The 23,212-nt window shown below is 41.4% G+C and overlaps 7 protein-coding genes across 7 annotated transcripts; 6 read left to right on the top strand and 1 right to left on the bottom strand.

The window, feature by feature from the left end:
- Positions 1–720: 720 nt before the first annotated feature.
- On the top strand, positions 721–1,456 carry SS1G_05316 (predicted protein; the record flags this gene model as incomplete). The annotated part of the gene is made up of 3 exons (XM_001593838.1): positions 721–777; positions 843–913; positions 1,288–1,456. 3 exons carry the CDS (start codon positions 721–723, stop codon positions 1,454–1,456), a joined length of 297 nt encoding a protein of 98 aa, XP_001593888.1.
- A 3,137-nt stretch (positions 1,457–4,593) lies between these two features.
- Positions 4,594–6,207, top strand: SS1G_05315 (hypothetical protein; the record flags this gene model as incomplete). Its single annotated transcript, XM_001593837.1, has 1 exon — positions 4,594–6,207. One exon carries the CDS (start codon positions 4,594–4,596, stop codon positions 6,205–6,207), a length of 1,614 nt encoding a protein of 537 aa, XP_001593887.1.
- Positions 6,208–8,696: 2,489 nt separating this feature from the next.
- On the top strand, positions 8,697–11,116 carry SS1G_05314 (hypothetical protein; the record flags this gene model as incomplete). The annotated part of the gene is made up of 4 exons (XM_001593836.1): positions 8,697–8,937; positions 9,052–10,280; positions 10,368–10,811; positions 10,871–11,116. The coding sequence occupies 4 exons, from the start codon at positions 8,697–8,699 to the stop codon at positions 11,114–11,116; spliced, it is 2,160 nt and encodes a 719-aa protein (XP_001593886.1).
- A 1,215-nt stretch (positions 11,117–12,331) lies between these two features.
- Positions 12,332–14,050, top strand: SS1G_05313 (hypothetical protein; the record flags this gene model as incomplete). Its single annotated transcript, XM_001593835.1, has 2 exons — positions 12,332–12,795; positions 12,856–14,050. 2 exons carry the CDS (start codon positions 12,332–12,334, stop codon positions 14,048–14,050), a joined length of 1,659 nt encoding a protein of 552 aa, XP_001593885.1.
- Positions 14,051–14,212: 162 nt separating this feature from the next.
- SS1G_05312 (predicted protein) lies at positions 14,213–14,893 on the bottom strand (the record flags this gene model as incomplete). The annotated part of the gene is made up of 3 exons (XM_001593834.1): positions 14,213–14,356; positions 14,683–14,712; positions 14,849–14,893. The coding sequence occupies 3 exons, from the start codon at positions 14,891–14,893 to the stop codon at positions 14,213–14,215; spliced, it is 219 nt and encodes a 72-aa protein (XP_001593884.1).
- A 1,146-nt stretch (positions 14,894–16,039) lies between these two features.
- SS1G_05311 (hypothetical protein) lies at positions 16,040–17,345 on the top strand (the record flags this gene model as incomplete). The annotated part of the gene is made up of 5 exons (XM_001593833.1): positions 16,040–16,112; positions 16,166–16,344; positions 16,401–16,474; positions 16,862–17,195; positions 17,280–17,345. The coding sequence occupies 5 exons, from the start codon at positions 16,040–16,042 to the stop codon at positions 17,343–17,345; spliced, it is 726 nt and encodes a 241-aa protein (XP_001593883.1).
- A 3,580-nt stretch (positions 17,346–20,925) lies between these two features.
- On the top strand, positions 20,926–22,970 carry SS1G_05310 (hypothetical protein; the record flags this gene model as incomplete). Its single annotated transcript, XM_001593832.1, has 3 exons — positions 20,926–21,178; positions 21,427–22,220; positions 22,272–22,970. 3 exons carry the CDS (start codon positions 20,926–20,928, stop codon positions 22,968–22,970), a joined length of 1,746 nt encoding a protein of 581 aa, XP_001593882.1.
- Positions 22,971–23,212: the final 242 nt, after the last annotated feature.

Genomic DNA, 23,212 nt, shown 5'->3' with positions numbered 1-23,212 from the left:
ACATCATAAACATCCAAAGTAGTAAACCAGTGAAGGGAAAGTAAATAAACCAATACATACATAACAATCTCAATTACATTACCTCAAACCAACCCCTCTCAACTGTAATCCAACCTCGACATTTAGACTCCTATGCATAGCACAGCACAGCGTAGCATAGCATAGCACAGCGTAGCATAATCTTGGCCGAAAAGTAGGTATAGCATGACATGGCACGAGGAGTTTATATGCGATATCCACTTCGTCAATTACATACTCCACTTCAAGCAAGCAATGTCTTTTTGATATAGGTTTAAACGAGTTTATAGGTTGTAAGCCGAAGATCTGTGTAGGAAACAAGGGTTGTGATTTTGGGCGTTGTTATAGGGCTGTCCCGTTCATTTCAATTTGTTTCATATCATATATCATATATTATAATATCATATTATATCATACCGCGATCGCAATCGCAATCGCAATCCCAGTCCATCACAGCCTTACGATACGGTCAAACACACATTTCCAAGCATTCCATGAAACAACTTCCCCAAATACCCTTATCCGATTCGCCTCAGCAAAAGAAAACGAAGTAGTCAAACCGCACCTCTCAACCTCATCATCCAAGCGCAAATATTCTTTTGTTGCAAATCTCATCTCTGACACCAGGCTCAAAGAAGTAATTTACGACTCTTCGGATGTTGATCATGTTTCGCTGGTTTTTTCCATGCTTTGGTCCCCGAAATGGTGCCCGCTGACTGGATGCCCGGCTGCGGAGTGGCTTCCGGTATTGGTTTTGAGGTCAGCCGGTTGGCAATTAAAACCTGGTCCTGGAAACAAATAATCGACACGAATGTTCTTGGCAGATTAGATCCACCCATGAGGTTTTGAAGAAAGTCGAGGCGAGAAGTGCCGAGCATGATCACTGGATTTTCATGTCGCTAGCTTTATTTTGTTCACTGGAAGCTTCAAATTTTTTCTTTAAATTCCTGATGAGCATGTACTTTGAGGATCATGAGAAATGAATTCAAAAACTCCAATTAGGTTATAAACATTCAAACTGTTCTCGTCAAAAAACTTGGAATTGGGGAGAAGTGATTTAAGACTAATGTTATGCAAAACACTGAGGATACTCTTCTCTTAAGGCTGTTAAGAGGATAATCTCAATGCTTGTTATACTATTAGAAATATCAATACTAAGATTATTTGGTACAATGGATGAAACAACCAGTGCAAACGATAGCAAGAAATATTATCGCCGGTGGGACACAGTGCCATATTGTATATCAAATCATCGAGATAAGTGCTTAGGCGTAAGGGAGAATCTTCGGATGACGAAAACGGAAATTTGTACCAGCCCATAAACTGGACGAAGCATATGTTCCATTACCTTCCAAAGACAGTCTCGGAAGACAACCAAAACTCATCGATTGAAGAGAAAGGAGAAGTTAAAACACGAGAATCTGGAAACAGCGCGTGAAACAGATGGTTGGTCCAGTCAGAAAGTCAGTGAGAGCGAGCACGAGTCTTTGAATTATATTCACCACAATCTCATGGCTTCCAACCAAGAGAATTGCCAAACAACTCAAAAGATAATGATGCTTAGTTTCTCAGCGAGCAAGATTATTTAAGAGAAGCTCCGAAAGCTGAATAAATCACTCATCATGATATAAGGAAAGCTGTGCTAGTTAAGAACTGAGATTCCCAGTAAATAAAAACAGTTTTCAAATTAGCTCGTACTCAAGAAGCCTCCCCGTTTTCCTGAATAAAAACTCACTTTCCTACAGGTCACGTGAAGTAACTGCTAGACGTATTGACAGCGCATATTTTTGTAAAAGCAAATGGAATGATTTGATCATGAGTCTTTGGCTCCCAATGTTTGAATTCGCAGGGATGGATTGAATGAAGTGCGTTAAAATATTGGATATGTTTTATTTGATGCTGAATGCTTCTGGCAGATTGGAGATACGTGGAATGTTATGATTAAACCACGACCAAAAACCATTGTCTCTCAAATATTGAACAGCCGGACGCGGATTGGTATCTCTGTTTGAAAAGTCAGGCGGAAAGTAGTAATATAAACCCTCATCATTGCGTAGAAGGATATACCATACGCACAAAATTCAAGCAGATCTTAATGATGCATTTAACACAGGTAAATGTGGATGATGAAGATTTGCCCAACATATTGTTTCGACATACCAAAAGGCAAGTCAAATCCAAAAATAAGTTCAAGCATTAAGATGACTATTCTTTCAAGTCATCAATACTTGCCTCGAATGCCTAGCTTTTGCTTGAACATGCGAATTAAGGGATTTCGTGTCTAACACGTGATCGTAGAAGCAATGCAGCAAAACGGGAGTCGCGATCTCTCTTGTCTAATATTTGTGTACCGATTTCCCAGGGCAAATTATGTTCAGCACTAAACAACTGGCAACAAGTTGATTCTGATATAGATAGGGAATGTGGTGTGTGTGTGTGTGTGTGTGTGTGTGTGTGTGTGTGTGTGTGTGTATGAGGGAGAGGGGAGGAAATAACGCAAACAGTCTCTTGGGTTACTTAACCTGTGAGACATGTCTTTGAAAAGCATGAGGATAATGAACCTCTCCATTCACAAAATCATGACAAATGTACGAAACCTAAACAATTGGATGGGTCGAGTTGTTTTGTATTGTAACCCACCCATCCACCCATAATCGATCACTGGTATCATCTCTGCTGCAAAATGACTTGCTGATAACATCCCCCATGAGGTCGCGTGCCCATTTTCCGTTTTTGCCGATGGTCTTAAGTCAGATATCTCCGTCCGAACCACCGAGCTTGGCTATGAAGTACATTTTCTGGATCAAGAAGATGATTTGATGATGGAAGCATGGTTGAAATGTATGACTACTGTATAGACAGTAGGAGGCATGAACCGAAGATAAGTAGATGTGGATAACCCATAGTATCGAGTGCATCGAGTCTAGAACTGTTGGGAGAAAGAAAATTGAAGATTGAAAAGGCAGTAAAGTACAGTAGTTCAATGCAGACAAAAGCCTGCCGATATCCCGGTGCCTGTAACACATCCTGGTGACTACCCTGGAATATGCATGGCGATAAGATAGTCAAAGCCTATCAGTCCAACACATCATGACACGAGAACGAGGTAAAAAGTTTGTGAATTCTGGATCAGTGAATCGGTGAGTACTCTGTAGATGCTGTACAGATCAATTCTAGCCTGTCAAATAACATTGATACGAACTGTCCGATGTTTATGTTTCACCATCAGTGTGACTTTGCATGTGATATGTGTAGGATTAGCTTGAGATGTAAGACAGACATTAGTATATTCAAAAGTGTGAAAACTAACCTTACACCAAGTTCAGATGAATCGTTGAGTTACCATGATGAAGATGCCGATATAATACTTGATTTACCCCAGAGATTACAGCCTTATACCCACCCACCTACCTAATCGTGCAAAAAGTTCAAGGTTCATGCAAGAAGAAAAAAAGAAATGGGACTTTATAGCTAGCCTAGTATCTGGTTCCTGCTTTGTTGTCAGTGACCATCCATTCATTACGGAGTACATGTTACTCTTGGGCCGCTATCCGCTATGATATGGATTGTAGGTAGGTAGGTATGAGGTAGGCTATTAATGGTAGAAAGGATATCTAGTAATGAATAGAGAGTACAATAGATAATATCTGACTATGATGAGCATTATGCTAAGTACTAAATTCAATGGTTTATTGATGTAAAGTCTAGTAACATAAAACATATAAAATAAAATAAAAACTCGATGTTTTGGTAAGACCTTATAAAAGTGTAATGCCGGCTTTTGAGATATCTTCGGCAGCTGGCACGCATTAGAAAAAGCTTGTTCATTGGTTCATTTGGTTCATAACCTTTATCTTTGGTGTTGCTGACTGTACCTATTGACCTATTATACCCTCCCAGCCTTTGACTGACATGCATACTAACCCAACATTCTAATTCTAGACTAATCAACAAAAGTATTACCAATCCGATTTATCCGTCCTCGTCCTCCTCTTCCTTTGATTTACCACACCACCATTCTTTGACTTGCACTCATTTATTATATCGCGGAGTATATACACTATTATCGATCCACAATATTACAATCAAGTTTTTTTTTCATCTATGCGGAGTCGAAGCATCCTACCACCCTCCTTCACCGTACTCCAGTCTCCATAGTCCATCACAATCGATAAGCGCCTTATTAGAGTTCGATCCCTTCCCTTCCTGTGAACTCCTACTCTAAGTTAGCTCGGCTTCTTCGGAGGGGGTTAGATATTGTTAGTCAACACTGGTCTTGTATTTGATTGAATAACTAATTAAGTGTATGCATGACAAAAGGTATTGTTCTACTTCTTATGTCCTATTTCTGAATCATTACTTTCACTTCCATTTCCAATCTATTTCCAGATTCATCAACAAAGAACTTGAACCATCCTCTACTTTACATCGAATTCCCGTGCATTTCTAATCGCCAAACAGATTCGCTGGTCGTTTTTGAAACCTCAATGCTTTAGCTCATTTGTTCCAATTTTTCATTTCCTTAAGTTTTAAGATACCCTTCTTTGTTCAATGCCGTATACGAAGCGCAACAAGATGATTTCGTTACGACGATTTATACTGTCAATCGCCCTGGTCTGGGCGACTTGGTTCGGAGCAACCTCATTACATCAATACCTCGATCCGAATACACATATATCGGATGAAATGAGAGAGGATGCTCGCTGGATTGCAACATCAAAGCACTTTTTGGATAGGCAATCATGTAAATGGCTTGGCCTTTGTGGCCTTGCTCACTACCATTCCGATCCTGCCTGGAAACGAAGATTGAATAAGGATACGAGGGATCAGAAAGTCATGGCAGATGATGAATTCGATGCGAGCTGGGTAGAATGGGACAATGCCTACAAGAATGCGCCAAAAATGCGCCCAGATGATTGGTATGGCGATGATAGAGTGTTGAGAGAAGTTCCACAATACGTCCTCGACCACGCTCCTCTGGTACATCTATATTCGGGTGAAAAGTTCTGGCCTGCGGACATCAAGGACCATTTGCAACATGTTACTCCTTACGAAAACCATACTTCATTGCATATGAATAGCTCGCAACATACATTACACAATTTACATTTGTTGAACGAAGGACGCAGAGGCCGAGTCTTATTTATGCAAAGCAAAGACGATGTTGAAGATAGACCAAGGTGGCTTGGGAGTGCTTGCAATAGACCTATACCATATGAAGATGAGATCAAACATGAAGAGGATTGGGAAGCAGTGGAGGAGGAAGAAGAGAAGGAGTTTATTGAAACCAGAGAAGATGGCCAGGAAGCTTGGGATGATGCGAGTGATGAGAATAGAATGAAGATTGCTGCACCACTAGAACCATCCTTCAGCACACAACCTCGAATTGCAGGACAAGGTCGACGCGAGTTGAAGAAACGTGGGGATTCTTCGGGTAAACCGAATCAATCAGGATATTCTCCAGCTCCGGCGACATTAATAATTGTGGATAAAGGACATGGTATCGTTGATGCATTTTGGTTTTACTTTTATTCCTACAATCTTGGTACGACTGTCATGAAGATGCGATTCGGAAATCATGTTGGTGATTGGGAACATTCGCTTATTCGCTTTCACCATGGCGTACCAAAAGCCGTCTTTTTTTCGGCGCATTTCGGTGGGTTAGGATATCATTACAAAGCAGTGGAGAAGGGACAAGGTCCAGGAAGAGAAGGAAGACCAGTGATTTATAGCGCAGTTGGATCTCACGCTATGTATGCGACACCGGGTACTCACCCATACGTTCTACCATTCAAACTCTTGGCGGATGTCACCGACAAAGGACCAATTTGGGACCCCGTCCTCAATTACCGAGCTTATTTCTATAACACATCTCTCACTCACAATGTCGATGCACGATTCGCAACTTCCAACTTCCCTGTCCAAACCATGGCTGATTCTTTTCAACCCGCGGCGCAAAATCCCGATGCACCCACTGGCTGGTTTTGGTTTAATGGACATTGGGGTGATAAATTTTATGAATTATCTGATTGGAGACAGTGGAGATTTGTGGGTCAATATCATTATGTTAATGGACCTTTAGGACCAAAGTTTAAAAATTTGGGTAGAAGTAGGGTTTGTCAATCAGGGTTGAAGTGTATATTGGTGGATAGCTTGGAGAAGGGAAAACATAGGAGTTGGGTTGGGTAGAAGTGAGACGGAATGAAGTAGATTTGGAGTTTATTATTCTTTGTCGCTTGCGAAATTGAGCAAGATTTGCAGACTTAGATTGGTTGGGTATAGAGGATAAATCGTTTGAAATACTTTTTGCTTTTTATTTTTGTCGGGAATTGAATGGATGGATGGACCGGTGAAGGAGGTGTTTTTTTTTGTATTTGGATTGAATTTAAATCCAATTGGAGTAGAGGATGAAGATGATAATGATGATGATAGAGAAGACAGAAGATGAGATAAGAAAGAGGTGATGGGTTGAGAATATTAATGAATAAATGATACGACTTGGATTGATGAATGGTTGGCAGGGACATGTATATATCTATATAAATATATTTATATAAAATAGTTGATTCAAGTGAGAGAGAGGAGAAGCAGGTGCTCAGAAGATAGAAAAGAATTGATTGATTGTGATGGTATCTTATTTTTAAGGTGGCTATATATTTGGAAGTTGCTGTGGGCGGGGTGTTGAAGGTGCATTGTTTGGGGGGTAGGGGGTGAGGATGTTTATGTAGTGTAGTACAGATGAATTGAAATAGAGCAAGACATAATGAGATAAGAGCTAGATGGAAGTTTATAAAGTTTAAAAATAAGAAGTAAGGCGTGGGAAGTAGGAAGAAGAGCATAAAATAAGTGTGGTAGCCGGTAAATGGTGGGTGTAAGAGAGTATGAAGATATGAGGGAGCAAGGCTTAGGTTAATATGATGAAAGAGTGAGGTCGAGAGAAAACGATGTCTTTCTTGTATATGGATTTGAATGTAGTGGTAATGGGAGAAGTGGGATGAGGCTAAGGGTCATAAGGGACGGGAAAGTGTTGACTTCTACATTTGGTTGGGAACTCGTGCGTGCGGATAGCTGTTGGTAGAGTGGAAAATGACGGAAAGTTGTGGTGTGATGAGCTGACGAATGGAGGTTTGGGATAAAGAGTAACAGAGGACGTGGTTATGAGGAGATACATATGATTGGAGATGTGAGAATGACGAAGTAGGTAGAGAGGAGGAGAATTTCAGGATTTAGAATATTTGGAGATGATCAAAGTACAGGAAATTTGAGATTGAGTACCTATCTACTAGGTATGCAAAGCTCGAGTTTTCATTAAGAAGAGGGGAAACTGGACAGTAAGTAATAAGAAAGTCGAGAGGAAGGAAAATATTGGTATATATTGATGGGTAAGATTCAAGTGGAGTAAGTGAACGGAGAGAGAGAAGCAATTGTTTGGGAAGGTTATATTTAGTAATCTTACCTGGTAGTTGACTCAGGGTAGAGAAAGTTAGAACTTCGAATCGATATTTATTATTCCTTGTCTGTTGGATTTGCTATGCTTATGTATTTGTAATCTTATTATTATGAAGTTGGTGTAATATCGATTAATAGATGAATATAATATGCAGGAAATGAGATGGGTAGAGTACTAGGTATGCGATTTGTGATATAATGTTCAAACAAAATCATTATGTCGAATTCTTGGATCGCGGGAACTGACATTCTCGGAAAGGGAAAAAGCTTTGAAGTGAAAATATGCCCAGCCATTTTGTGGCGGGGTAAGGCGAGAGCTAGTGTGGCACAGAATACGCCTCGTCATCTATCACCTACCTTGTCGGCGTTTCCTAGCACATCTTCTTTCGTTGATGAAATCTAATACAAGAAAAAGATATCCATTGGTTGCACCCAGATTTTTGATGCACGGTTACTTTTTCAAATCTATATCATGTCGAAGATACCTACTAGTTTCTCCATCTCTCATCTCGTCCCTAATAACCCTGTTCCGAAACACTACCTTGGAGAATATCTAACAAGTAACCAACATTTTCAGCAGTTCCCTCATGGCGCTGGAGTTGATGGCCAATTGGAATGTTAATCACAGAATTCGCAATGCGGCACGGATTGATGCTTTAGTGTTGTATTGTTTGTTTGTGATTATAATTTCTTCTGTGGGGGAGGTTTCTTTAACTTATTTGTTTGTTCATTGCACAATGCAAATAAATAATACAATATTTGTTTGTAAATTATTTTGTGATTAATCAATCTTCCCCTGCCTTTATATACTATCTTTCCCTTTGGATCAGCGGAAGCCCGCAGTCCATATCGCATATGCACTTATAAATCGGGTTTGGTGAAGTTATAGGCCTCAAAATTCTATCAAGTGTTAAGGCAGCCCTAGACTTATATCGCATCTCATTGATGAGGCTTCGGCACCATGCATACAATGCATGAATCAGCCTATCTATAGCATGGATGAGGGTGGCCGTTTTTAAGACCTTGTTGGAGGGAATGAAAGAAGATGAAGGGCTGTGAGGTGATGGGTGAAAGTACAAATACCTTCATCTCTCCTCTAGGTGTGGAATAATCAATGTTCTACAGAAATCTGCTCCCTAGTATTTCGATAGTACATTTCATAAGTATATTCAAGCAATACAGTACCCAGCCATTTACATTCAATAGAGCTTCTTTCACACTCGAGCAATATGTCCTCGTCTCGTGGATCATCGATCGATCGAGAGAATGAGAGCTTTCACGACAGCCCTATCACTCCTCAAACTCCAGTTGGAAGAGGAGAGATTAAAACTACATCTTCTCTCGAGGGTCTACAAACGGAGGAACAGCAACGAGTTCTTGATACCGTTGCACATTTGAGAAAGTGCGGCCTTGAAAGCATTTTGCCACTTCCACAACTTGTGGTTTGTGGCGATCAGTCTGCTGGAAAAAGTGAGTAATCAGTTCCTTCTTGGTCATTTGATATCCAGCGGATTAGTTCTGCACTGATTGAAAAGGAAGCTTAAACTTTCCGCCAAAGAGTGCAAGCTAAATTCACATTCACAGGTTCTGTTCTGGAAGCGTTGACCGAGATTCCTTTCCCGAGAAATGACAATCTTTGTACTCGTTTTGCAACTGAGATTAGTCTACGTAACGTGGAAACGGAATCTTTGACCATCAAAATTATTCCGGATAATGAGCGTCCATCCACCGAGCAGGCTACTATTCGAAAGTTTATTCAGAGCATCACAGACTTTGATGACCTTCCCTGGATTATGGATCTTGCAATGGAAGCTATGGGCATTAGTGGTACTCCTGACCCAAATCTTCCGCCACGAGCATTTGCGAGGGACGTCCTTAGCATCGAAATTTGTGGCCCTCACCGTCCCCAGCTTACCTTGGTCGATCTACCGGGCTTGATCGCATCCGAAACTGTAGAAGCAACAGCAGCCGATGTTGATACGGTCGCGAAAATAACAGAGCACTACATAAAGCAACCTCGCACAATTTGCCTTGCCGTTGTATCTGCAAAGAACGATATAGCCAATCAACAAATCCTCAAGCGAGTGAGGGCCCATGATCCTCACGGTGATCGTACTCTTGGTATCATCACGAAGCCAGATACTCTTGATAGAGGCTCTGGAAATGAGAAAGCTTTTATTGGCTTGGCGAAGAATGAGAATGTCAGGTTTAGACTCGGTTGGCACGTGGTAAAGAATCGGAGGTATGAAGAACGAGAGTTTTCACTGATGGAGCGTAACATGGCGGAAGTTTCTTGGTTTCGTTCTTCTAACTTCAAGACTTTGCCGAGGAATCACATTGGCATTGAGCAACTACGTATTCGCTTGGCCGATCTATTGTTTCAGCACATTAAGAAAGAACTCCCGCAGCTCCGCCGTGAACTCGAAACTCAACTATCCAGTGCACGAGAACAGCTTGGTCTGCTCGGCGAGCCCAGATCTACCGCCTCTGACTGTCGAGCCTATCTAGTGCAGTTAAGCACTGACGTACAGAAAATATGTGCTGCTGCCGTCGACGGATACTATGAGGGGCGATACTTCCAATCCGAAGTCAACTCCGAATTTAAACTCGACCCAAAAGCCACCCTCCGTCGAATGCGAGCCTGTGTTCAAATGATGAACACTCGATTTACGGAAACAATGCGCACCAAAGGTCATAAATATCAGATCGACAAGTCTGTCGGGGCAGTTTCGATCAGAGGAACGATACAAGCAGAGGAGGCACGCGAAAACGGTGAATCAGAAAAACTTACAAAGAAGGAGGGTTTGGATTGGGTGAGACAAGCACTCGCTAGAACTCGTGGGAAAGAGCTCCTCGGAAATTACAATCCTTTGCTGATTTCAGAATTATATTGGGAACAGTCTACTAGATGGGAAAAGCTCGCAGCAGAACACATCGAACGAGTATCTGATGCGTGCACTAGATTTCTCAAGGACTTGCTTCTTGAATTGACCCCTAAAGACGTTGAATCACGCTTGTGGTCGTCACGAGTTGAGGACGAGTTAAGAGATCGCAATTCCTCTGCAACCCGAGAGTTGGGTTACTTGATGAAAGACAATGCGAATCATCCAATTAATTACAATCACTACTATACAGATACCATCAAAAACCGCCAACAAGAAAGAGACAATGCAGATCTTGAAAAATATTGTCAGGATGCTGTCGAAGGAGTTGAGACATCTGAGGAGGGCCAGATCAGCTTCGTGGTGCAAAAATTAAAGGAGAATCTCATGAAGAGCACGGAAAAAGACATGGAAGTTGTTACAAGCGAAGCCGCTTTGGATTGTGTTTTAGCTATTTATAAGGTTTGTTATCTTCCATCCATTTCGGATCTATCAAATATTGATACTAATAACTTCGTCAGGTCCTCCAGAAAGTTTTCATTGCAAATGTGACCATCCAGGTAGTTGAGCGCCACATTGTTCGCGGTTTGGAACGTATTTTCGATCCTATCGCTGTAAACAAGATGTCTGATAAAGAGGTGGAGGCTATTGCTAGCGAGCCACCCCAAGCTAGACAGCAGAGAGCATATTTAGAGGATCAAATCAAGAAGCTTGAAGAAGGCAAACAGATCTTCCGAATGATCATGGGCGGTGCTACTACGCTTTAAAATATGCCGCTCTCATGAGAGAAATGCTAGATGCGGCAGATGCGGGGTTCTTTCTTTGGCTTTGTGAAATTGTTATCGATGACTCGAGTACGGAGGTTTCGGAGATGGTGAAGGATGGTGTCAATGGAGCGCTGTTGTGATGGTGGGATAGATTTTCTTTTCTGCTTCGTTTTATCTACAATATTATTTCCAACCCTACAACTCTTCATATCGTATTGGTATTTGCACATCAATAGCTTCATCATTTTCATCACAGTACATCCGATGGACAGAATGAACAGCAATCGAAAATATGCTCGTAATCTAGACATATGGACCATCTAGACTCCAAAATATTATTTCATTTGTAAATCCGAATCAGAACATCGAGAAGTGCTACATTAGCTTCCTGCTTAATTAGTCTCTATTCGTCCATGGAGCAATCTGATCCGCTACAATGTATTAGCTTAATTACAGAAGATCTTAAACCTATCGATCTTCATATATTAGGAAAGAATTGACAAACACTAATAACCTAGTATTTACGGATAACGTTTCCTTTCAAAGCAGACTACTCGAGTACATTCGATATAAACAAGCTTCGAAGCTTATTTCTTCAAAAGTCTCCCAGAACATATGTATTTCTCACCCCGGCAACGCTTAGATTCCTCGAACCCATTCTTCCGTCGGATATATATATCCGTCTCTGAATTCCCGCACTGTTTCGGTACCGAACATAAATTTTCTGTATGGTTTATTGGTTGCATCTTTCTTAGATCCGCGGTTTGAGAGTGATTAGATAAGATCTTTGGGCTAGATTTCGATTAGTCATCTATGATCCTGCGGGTTAAGCTGCTCTTTTTCCTGTTTGGGATAGGCTGGGGTTTTTACGATTCTTTCTCTTTTTTTTTAATGCGGGTTTGTGGTGTCCATGCAGAATTGATGTTACGCTAACCAATGGGTAGGCGTTTTTGCAGGTGGATTTATATTCGTCATTATTGGGAGGATCTTGGGGGGGGATTTCGTAAGTGGAGTTTTGGTTCTTTAGGTAAGTGGATGGATGGATGGACTGTGCCGGCCGTTGGTCCCTTTTTCTGTCTTGAAGATGCATTTTCTATTTTTTGTATATGATTTTTTTTTTCAGGTTGGATTTTGATTGTGGTTTTGTGATATTTTGGGATTACGGAGTCTCTTAATAGTAAATAAGTGCAGTGTCGAGATAGAGAGAAAGATATGATGCCCAATTCGGATTTAGAGACGGAAACCGGGGGAGATACATCGTCGCGGAGTTTGGAAAAAGAGGAGAGGGAGAGTGGAAATTCAAACGCCACTTCTTCAATGCAGGATCGCGATGGAGATACTACTGATGTTGAAACACCACCACGACGACCAAGCTCACAGGCTTCAAAACCACATTCACACTCGAATATACCCGCAAATCCCGATTCCGACCAGGAGAAACCTTCGGTTCCGAATGAGATAAAAGATGAGCGAATCTTAGTTAATTGGGAAGGGGATAACGACCAAGCGAATCCACGGAATTGGTCGACGTTATACAAAAGTTGGATTACTTTTCTGCTGGGTATGTTGGCGCTGAGTGCAAGTTTGGGAAGTAGTATTATTAGTCCAGCCGAAAAGACAATTGCGACGTATGTTGGTGTTAGCTCGGAAGTCAGCGTGCTGAGTATTAGTTTGTATATGTGAGTTTGAAGCTTTCAATTTCTTGGGATAATGAATGTACTAATCTATCTTTCATATAGATTAGGATTTGCATTTGGACCGCTTTGCTGGGCACCGATCTCTGAGCTTTGGGGAAGGAGATGGAGTATGTTACCTGCATTGTTTTGTCTGGGACTTTTCTCCATCGGAACGGCTACGAGTAAGAATGCGGCGTCCATTTTTATAACGAGATTTTTTGGAGGGTTATTTGGTTCGGCACCTGTTTCGAATGTTTCTGCCGCGTTGGGAGATATGTGGAGTCCCAAAGCTCGAGGGACGGCTGTCACATTTTATGCAGTTGCAGTCGTAGGCGGACCAACACTGGGACCTTTGATTGGGAGCGCTTTGCTTGTAAATCCACACTTGGGATGGAGATGGACGGAATATCTAGAAGCCATTTGGGTTTTTGGTGTTTTTGCAGTCGCTTTGATTTTTCTACCAGAAGTCTATACCCCGGTCTTACTCAAGAAAAAAGCTGCTCGTCTCCGCAAAGAAACTGGTAATAACGCTTACTTTCATCCACACGAGGATATAAAACTAGATGCCAAGACAATTATCACGAAACATTTCTCACGTCCGCTGCTAATGCTTACCACCGAACCAATGGTAACCTGCATAGCCTTCTACGCCTCCTTCGTCTACGCCATCCTCTACCTCACTCTCGAAGTATTCCCCATCGTCTTCTCCGAACACCGCGGCTGGTCCCCCGTCATCTCCTCCCTCCCATTCCTCGGTCTCTTCGTCGGCGTCAATCTTGCCGTCGTCGTCAACCTCGGCAATCAACCCCGCTACGCGCGCATCGTCGACGCAGCAGGCGGACGTCCCGTCCCCGAAGCACGACTCGCTCCCATGGCACTCGGAGGTATCTTATTCGCCATCGGTCTTTTCTGGTTTGGATGGACAGCTGCCCCAAATATTCATTGGATTCTTCCCGTTATCGCTTCCGTGTTTATTGGCGCTGGCTTTAATATTATTTTTCAACAGTGTATTAATTTCTTGGTTGATACGTATGCTCTGTATGCCGCGAGCGCCGTTAGTGCTAATACTTTCTTGAGAAGTATTTTGGCGAGTGGGTTTCCGCTGGTGGCGGGTCCGATGTTTAGGGGGATGGGTGTTGGACCTGCAATGAGTGTTTTGGGTGGTGTGGCTACGCTGGCGATACCAGTGCCGTTTTTGTTTATGAAGTATGGGGTTGCGTTGAGGAGGAAGAGTAAATTTGCTCCGTTTAAGGATTAGGTGGTTGCGGAATAAGTTAAAAAAATTGAGATGAATGATGTATATAGATGGTATAATTCTGGTACATATGTGTATATAATGTAGATCTGGCGATAAGGTGCATGTCATAATAGATTAACTCTTTTTATTCGATGGTTAGGAGCATGAATAACAAAGGTAATTTCACAATTCGACTGACTTTAGCAGCAGAGCTAAATCTGGGATGAATTCGCTGTGCTTACATCTGGCGGAGACGATGATACGCTTAAACCCAAGGAAACTCTTTGCTGTTGAAGCAAAGGCAGACCAAATGTTGGCAGTGTAGTGCTTGTAGGGTAACATGGCAACAACTGACAAGATAAAACCAGATAAAGGAATCCCAGCATATGCATATATTCATCCCTCAAAGAATCCAAACTCAACATGCGAAGCCGCAAAGAAGCATCAAAGAATTTCCTCTACCCTGTAGAAATTCTTCTGAACCGCACTGAAAACTCTATCCATATTCAAATCACTTCAGTTCACTTCAGTCTAGTACAAAAAGAAAAACATTGATCCTCGCGCTTTGCGTGTGCAATTTCTAGGCCACGGGTTAAGCGTTGTATATTCATGTATGGTGATTAGAGGTCGTCGGATCTGTGGCTATATCTTACCTCGTGCTGCGCGGTATGGCGGTATGTTTGCTGGAAAGTGGTAGCAGATATATAGTGGGTATATATCTAAGTTTTGAGTATCTCAGGTTGGAAAACTGCTGATGGTAGGATTGATTTTGATGATTCAGAGGGTTTTGTTTACTTAGTTTGAGAAAGACAAATTAACGTTGTGTAGAGGCGGGGTTATTATGGTGATGTCTATTTTGGCCATGGCGGGAGCTTGGGTGAATACGTTTTTAGGTGTTTTTGGTGGTATTTATCCTATAAAGTTCTGATATGCTGGATATGGGGGAAAGTAGAAAATGGTTTGGTGGTGGAAAGTCGATTTAGTGTTGTGGTTAATTTTGATGCTGATGATTATAAGTATTATTTATATTCGGTCTTCGGTAAGCTGGCACACGAAACTTGTAATATCGACACCGGAAATCGATATCTCGGTCATTGCAACTGTTAGAAAAAGAGTGTAAAAAATCTCGAGAAATTTGAAGAAGAGAATTTCAGAAGATCGAGAATATAAGATTGTTTGGGGAGTTGATTGAGATGATATTTTATTGATATTCATTATGCAAGTGATGATTAACATGGATGAGAGGTTTGTCAAGACTGCTCAAACATACCGCGATGTCGTGGACAGTTTTCGGGTTAAAGTGACGGAATGATTAAAGAGAACTGTATGGGGGAAATCTTGGGCAAATAGACAGGTTCGGCTTTTTGATATGAGGGGTTTCGTTGGAGGTTGGATTGAAGAGCTGATAGGGCTGGTGGTAATTGAGGGAAATGGATAATGGTGCTTTAAGTTGGGTTGTGTAACGGAATCTAATTTTTTGGAATTGAGTTGAACAGCGAAGCATCGAGGTTTGAGATGGAATTAGATAAGGAAGTTTAGATGCATGGATTTGGTTTGATTTGAACCACGAGACATGAATGTTCGAGATTGGGCTAAATATTGAAGCGTAAATGTTCTAGACCAAGCAGGAACACGAGGGAGTACATCCTTACATCTTCGCTTTCTGCTATGGTCCAAAGATATCCATCCAATTTCTGAAAGTATATATAATGTTGCTTGGATTACTTTGAAACATAAACTTTTCTACATCTTATGTAGTGCAAATAGCGGGGTAACCCCCTGAATTGAAAGTAAGTCACCCGACCACCACTCCTTAGTCGCTCGCTTCACCTTCCTTAACTTTTACCCCACGTTGTACACCTCAGACCGGCATATACCCGAAATTGAACATATACTCCTTTACGAATGTCGGATGTTCAGAATATTCCTCAAGACTTTTTTTACCATTTAAATATACATACATCCAAAATAAAGCTCTCGAGAGGAAAATTATATCTTCAAACAACAATCATGGCACCACAAAACCTGTTAGAGCTGTTGCGGTCGAGGACTGTGGTCGATTGTGATACTATGGAGTTTGAAGGTGGGATACCTTCACAATCAGAATCAAATTTATCTTCTGACGATGTATCATAGTTGCGAAGACTCTTGGTCCTTTCACAGATTGTACCTCCAATCAAGCGATTGCATTTTTCGAGCTCCAGAAACCAGAGAACAAAAGTCTTCTTCAAGAGACAGTCGAAACGGCGAAAAAGCTCTTCAATACTGGGGTGTTTTCAAATATACAGTATTCGGAATTAGCTGTGGAGATTGCTGTATGTGATCCTCTACCAAAATGCCTATGAGGACAAAGAACTAATTGGAATGTTAGATGGTAAAACTACAACTTGCAATTGCAAGCGTAGTCACGGGATTCGTCCATGTTCAGACAAATCCCTATCATTCGTATGATTATGAAAAAATGGTCAACGATGCATATAGTAGCTTCTCCTCTTCCTCAGAAAGTATGCGAGCAGGGTCTAAAAGATTTAGGAATAATATCCATATTCAAACATCTCGATTCCGATTTTGATACTGAGCGTATTTGTCTGAAAATTCCAAGTACATGGGAAGGACTCCGAGCATGCAAGGTTTTAGAGGAAAAAGGAATAACAACATTAGCGACTACGCTTTTTACGATTGAGCAAGCTGCATTAGCTGGAGAATTAAAGTGTACTTATATCGCGCCTTATGTCAATGAACTGAAAGTTCATTTTGACGCTGAGTATGACCCCTCCGTACCTCTTCACCAAGTCTCACTATAGTTGCAAGTTGATTGTTAATTATAAACAGATTCACGGACACAAACAAAGCTCACAAACTCTGTCACGAAACCCAACAATTCTACCGCAAAAACAATCTCAAAACAAAAGTCCTACCAGCGAGTCTTACAAATATCGACGAAATTATGATGTTAGCTGGTGTAGATCATATCACTATTGCGCCGGCGCTATTAAGAGAATTAGCTGCTACATCTGTGGAAGGCTATACCGTGAAATCTTTGTTTGATGAGGTTGAGAAAGAGGAGCTTAAGTATGAATTGAGGGAATATGCGGAATTGGAGAGTGAATGGAGGATTGCTTTTACGAGGAGTGGAAAGGGAGAGGGAGAGAGGAAGTTGAGTCAGGTGAGTTGTTATTGATAGGATAGCATGCTTTTTGTGTTAAATGTTATGTGTTTGTTAGGGTTTCCTGACTTGGATTTTGTATAGGCTATTAATATCTTTTGTGATATGCAAACGAAGCTGGAAGCGATTTTTGAGGAGTTGAAAATTTGAGGAAATGTGCTTTTAGAAGCGAAGTTGGAGAATGGTTATGGATGTGTGTAAAAATTCTAACTCAAATCCAATATCGCATGAGATGAGATGAGATGATAAAGATGTGAAATGTGCTTTTGATGAACCGTGGAACAGAATACATTTTACTTGATAGCCATCCGAAAATCTTTCTGCTCAAGTGAGATACACAAGTTTTCAAAAGACTACTCCTTCACCATAAAAAATCCATTGATCTCATCATCCATAGAAATTGTTGTCCTAAGGCAATCCCATAAGAAGCTATATATTAGCCTCGCAATGAAATTTAGAACACCAAAGATATTCATATTTTCCTATTTGTCTAGTTTAATAAAGGATGCTACGGAGAATTGGGGTTTGGTCAACATTGCTGAGCCATCCCCCAAAACAAAGATAAGCAAAAATGATAATAAATGAAAAGCCACTCGCACGAAAACGAGGGGCGGAAACTCCCTTATAAGAAGCTATGTTGAGCAGTTTTTTCTTTTTCCGTAATGGAGATGAATGGAGTAAACACTGCCAGACGTGACAAATAAAGCGTTGCGTCACCAGACTTGTATCATCCGCTCTCATATCCGAATATGCCTATATATCTGAACTTTATAGAATTTTCTGAACCTTGTTTAGATTTTAAATTATTTATTGAATTCGCTTTATAGGTTAGTTCGTTCAAAGTTGAAAACAAGGAATTTTGTTGCTGTCACGTTAAATAAATTCTGGGGTTTCACTAAGCATGTAAGGTTATTATTTCTCGAATGGAATGACATTGGGGAAGTAGAGTGATAATGAGCTATAGAGAAGATGATATTTGTTAGAAAAATGTGAAGATATGGTTAGAAATTAATAGTATTGAATTCCATAGTATGGTATAGCTAGCTCCTGATCTCGATGCATGATGTGTAAAGAAAGATGGACTTGGATATATTATGTAACTACTTTCAACTACTTATAAGTAGATCCCATTAACCTTTCGCATATTGTATTTCAGATTAGTTATGTTTGGTTGTTAGTTTGAACTCTGCGTGTTTTATAGCGGTTCCTTGATATAGAATACACAAAACATAAACCGCAGAATACGTTCGATCATCCTCAGGCGCATCGCGTATCCCGCCTTTCTCTTGTCAAAACAATTTCTAAAAGGTATTGGTTTAGTCTGCTTTCCTTTTCCCTTTCAGATTTTCCAGTATTTCTTAAACATGAAAGAATCCGAGTGTCAGAGATGGTCTATGCATCATTGTAAGTCAGTGAAAAGCATAGATGGAGCCTTACGGAGTGCTGGTTCAGTATTGATTAATATTTGATTGGTAATTGCAATTTGTGACTTGATTCAAGATCTTCAAAGGTCAGGGTAAATGTAGAATTATTCATATTTAGTGATTTCTCACCGATAAACCCATTTCTGTTGACGGATAATATGGCAAAAGAGACGAAGAATTGACAGTAATTGAGAGAGATATTACAAATACAAGTCGTTATTATTGATAAGATCTCTACAATGTCGATTTGTCATTCCAAGTAAAGTAGCACTACTGAGGGAGCGTGACATTAATAATTCACCTCCCTCCTGCCCGTGAAACGATATAGCTTAAGTCAGAATGCCAGTGACAGGTCCATAGCTGCCCGAAAACATAGGGCCGATGAACCCTCATCTCCTGGTACCATTTAGTAACCTTAACTTAAAAGAAGGATATGCATCTCTTATATTAATAGATTCCAGCACATGAGCCTGGGAAAGGGTCAAATTTGAAGTGAGAGGCTGATTTTGTGTTCGGCTTTCGACGATAAATTGGTTGGTGAGAATAGACTTCATCAAATCCAGAGGATAGTAGAGTAGTTGACGTTACATAGCGATTTTTGTAGAGAGGAATGAATGTTTGCAGACCAACGTGATCAACAGTAAGAATACAGCCAGCAATTGTGAAGAACCGGTTCGGCTATAGATGCTGCCCTGCAGATGTATCAGAAGAACAGAGACTATAACATTTGATTTAAGAAACTAAGATGATGACTATGGCATGTGGTTTTACAATTGCAGGTCCAAATGTTCAGATAAACTCAACCTGACGGATTTTACGCGATAATGTCTTAAACTCGTGTGATTTGATGTTATGCATAATAATGAAGATATCCGCAATTGGATAATGGAGGCTCAAAAGACGTTACATAGTGATGAGAATGGGAACCTCAAATAGTCAGGTGCTGCAGATCTGATATTTGTAATTCGCCTTTCAAGTTTCTCTTACCATTTATTTATCATCATGCTCCACAAAGTCTTCCATACCTCCAACAATCTTATTCTACATATCGATATTCTTTCACAGCATTTTTCTAAACCCTGGGACTAAACAAAAGCAGGATAATACGGCGAAACTCACCGAGTTACTCATATGCACTGCGTAAACACGCTTACCGGACTCTGTAATATTATATCTACAAAAGATAGGTATGAATAATGAAATCTAAACACCTATCAATTTGCGTAGCGTGTGAAAGGTGACACTCGTATCCAATTTCAGCTAACGTTATGTTAAGTTTAATGCGTACCGGCACGTGTTTATTAGGTAGATAGATAATCCTTCCGTGGCACAAAACTGATAAATTATTGAAAAGAGATGGGAAAAGAAGTGTCGGAACAGGGGATGTTCCCAGGCCAGCAACAGGACTGCGATTTGGGTTATTGGTATGTGATATTGTGGTGGAGGTGAAATATTTAATTGTGTACGAGGTAGTGAATGATACTGTATGAGATTGACTTCACTTTCTATGACTGGGAAATTTCACTTGAACGCTCCTGGACCTTCGTTTTGCCTTTCATTGAAGCCTTGAGGGTATATCTCCAATATGAGTTTGGACTGCCTGCCCCAGTTCATGGGAGTGTCGAGACTATATGATAAATGGTTTGGATAATGTGGTGAAATACCTGGGATACAATGAGATCCAATCTTATGTAAATTTACCTAGCTATAGTTACCTAGGAGGTCAAATCGATTATGAATTCACTACTCCTATTTTCCTGGAGATTAAGAGCTCTCCTCTCAATGGACTAAGGTATCATAAAAACTGAATTCTTTTCCATTCTTACTTCTTAGGATGGAAATCCCCTGACCCTTGTATGAGGGGTTGCAAAAGTTCTTTTAGTACCTACCTATGTTGTGGCTGTCTCTTCTTGGTAGTCTGAGATTTCATCTCATCTCGTCTCATCAGCAAGTTGATTTCACCCACAGTGGCTTTCATCTGATGAATGTGCTCTTCCCTCTCAAGATTCACCAAGTTATTTCTCGATGATGAGAATATATCTTTTGTGGCTCCAACGAGGGATCAATTGGTTCAAGTAAAGTGAACTATAGAAAATATGATAGGATTGGCTAAATTACAGGAATATTTTTCACCATTGATACCTCGATGCCTCGGTGCCTCGAGACCTCAACCACGATCAAAGTAGGTGGTTTCTACTAATGAAATACCGGACAGAATACTAAGCTAAAAGCCTCTTCTTCAGCTTTCTGTTCTCCGAAATATTTTCCTTTTTGCAAACAAATCAACAACCAACATGTTTCCCATCATGGCCTCCCCTCTTATTTTGGATCCCAAGGTGGCCAAGGAGAGTAAAAATACAGGAACTTGGAGTAGAATATCCAGTGAATCTCAAACAGCAAATTCGAAGCTGTTTAGCGAGAAAAATTCAAGTGATTTGAGACGCGCTTCTACAATTAATATTGGTGGAAGAAAGACCTCTCTGCAGCATCAAGAACGTGGCAATATACAGCTGGAGCCAACCGCTGAGAAAATGGATACTGCTGGAGAGGAAAGCCCCGGTGAGCTGGGTGGCTTTGGTGGACTTGGAATCAATTTCTATGACCATCTTGGTAATAAGATCTTGCCACAGGTAGCGGAGTCACCCCGAGCACAGGGCACTCGATCTCCTCGACCACTTGGTACTCAGAAGCCTACCTCGCCGCTTCCCAGGGGTGTGTATCATCCTCACTTCCCTGCACTTTTACTTCTTCATTCTACCACGGAAAAGATATCTTGATAGGCGGTTACTGACTTGCTGATCATGTAGACCCGCCTGTCGCTGCGAGAGCACCTTTGATAATTCGCGAATCATTCACGAGAGACTTTAGCTTCCCTGGAACTCCAGACCCGGAAGATATTGTCGACAGCGACCATTTACTTGGCACCCTTCTCGAGAAAACTCTTCGCGAACAATCAGACGCTCTTTGCCCAAGCCCAACGAGTAGCAGGAGGACCTCTGCTCATACCAATTCACCAAAGAGTATCCGTCAAGTATCTGCCGCCAAGCCGATTGTTACTACTAGTGCTTTTGGAATCAGAAACTATACGGCACCACCGGAAATGCCTTCTTCTTCACCTACGCTCTCATACACACCAACCCGAGGTCCAAAGTTGGGTATTACGACAACAATACCACATTCGCGAGTTACGAGTTTGCGAACACCCAATAGCACCGAGTTAGAGGGTCGTGATTATTTCAATTTTAAAATCTATGAAGAAAATAGCGGTTTCACTCCCGAGGCACTAAAAGGGACCCAGTTTACACTAAACTCTAAGATTTACCGAATTCCATCATCCCCTACAATCGCCAAGCGCACTTCCCGAACTAAGCCATCTAAGCCACAACGTGGTGAACTGTACTTCTTCGAACACGAGCGACAAAAGATTGAACAACTTGTTGCTCAGAGTAAAAACAGAAGTTGTATAAATCATCAAAATTGTACCGATTGTATCGAGAAGGAATACGCATACTACGAGAACAGAATCATGTCTACTTCAATGCCACCAGAGCGTCGCCAACAGATCATGAAGGCGAATCGATCTATTCGCAACATCAAGAATGTAGGGTAAACCCTTCGTCTTGGGATTTAATCTATGCTGATACTTCCGCAGGAACTCGAAAACCTTCTCGAAGATGAACTCATTACTTACGAGGTGTATGAGCTTATGATCAGTAAACTTCCCTCCGAAACCAGTTTGAACGCGACATCTTCCCCCGCTCCTCGTGCCAATGCCGTGTCCCCAGCACCGGTTGTCCCAGTTGCCGCATTCTCACAGTTGAACGTCAATAGCGACAACCCTCCACCATCATACCAATCAACTCCAAATCTCCCTCCTCGCGGACCAACTCAACCACCTGCTCGACCAGAAATCGGACGTGCGACCGCTCTTTACCGTTACACTGAACCCGAAGACTGCAACTTCGATGTTGGAGACATCATCATTATTTATGAATATATGAATGACGACTGGTGGATGGGCAAGAATGAAAAGACCGGAAAGGAGGGTGTATTCCCGTCCAACTACGTTCAGAAGCATGCCAACCAACCCGCACAGCCTGCCTATTATGGCAACGAGAAGGCTACCTACTCTCCCTACGCTCCCCAACAACAAGGACCACCTGGACCACCTGGACCAAGCAACCCTTACAACAGCTCTGTTCCTCCCATGGCTGTCGCAGAACAACCTACAGACGATAAGCTTAGCAAGGGAGGAGAGATGGGAAAGAAATTTGGCAAGAAATTGGGTAACGCTGCTATCTTTGGTGCTGGAGCAACAATTGGTGGCAACATCGTCAACTCGATTTTCTAATCTTGAAAATTTCGCATCCACAACAACCAGGTTTTCATATCCCCTGAATTACATTTCTTTTGGCGTCTCCAACAATCCCAATGATTACTCTTTAGGGTTTTTTCATACTTGACCACAGGGATTACACCATTTTCGATTTGGGAGTTTTCTTACACACGGTGGCCATGACCATACAGTGCTTGGTCTTTTTGGTCTTCATATATTCGGAGTTCTGGCATGGGTTGAATAATTTTCTGTATTTG

Source organism: Sclerotinia sclerotiorum, genomic scaffold, assembly GCF_000146945.2.
Source record: "Sclerotinia sclerotiorum 1980 UF-70 scaffold_6 genomic scaffold, whole genome shotgun sequence".
NCBI classification, from domain to species: Eukaryota; Fungi; Ascomycota; class Leotiomycetes; order Helotiales; family Sclerotiniaceae; genus Sclerotinia; species Sclerotinia sclerotiorum.
The sequence above is the reverse complement of the archived record's forward strand: the minus strand, read 5'-3'. Positions and strand labels throughout refer to the sequence as shown.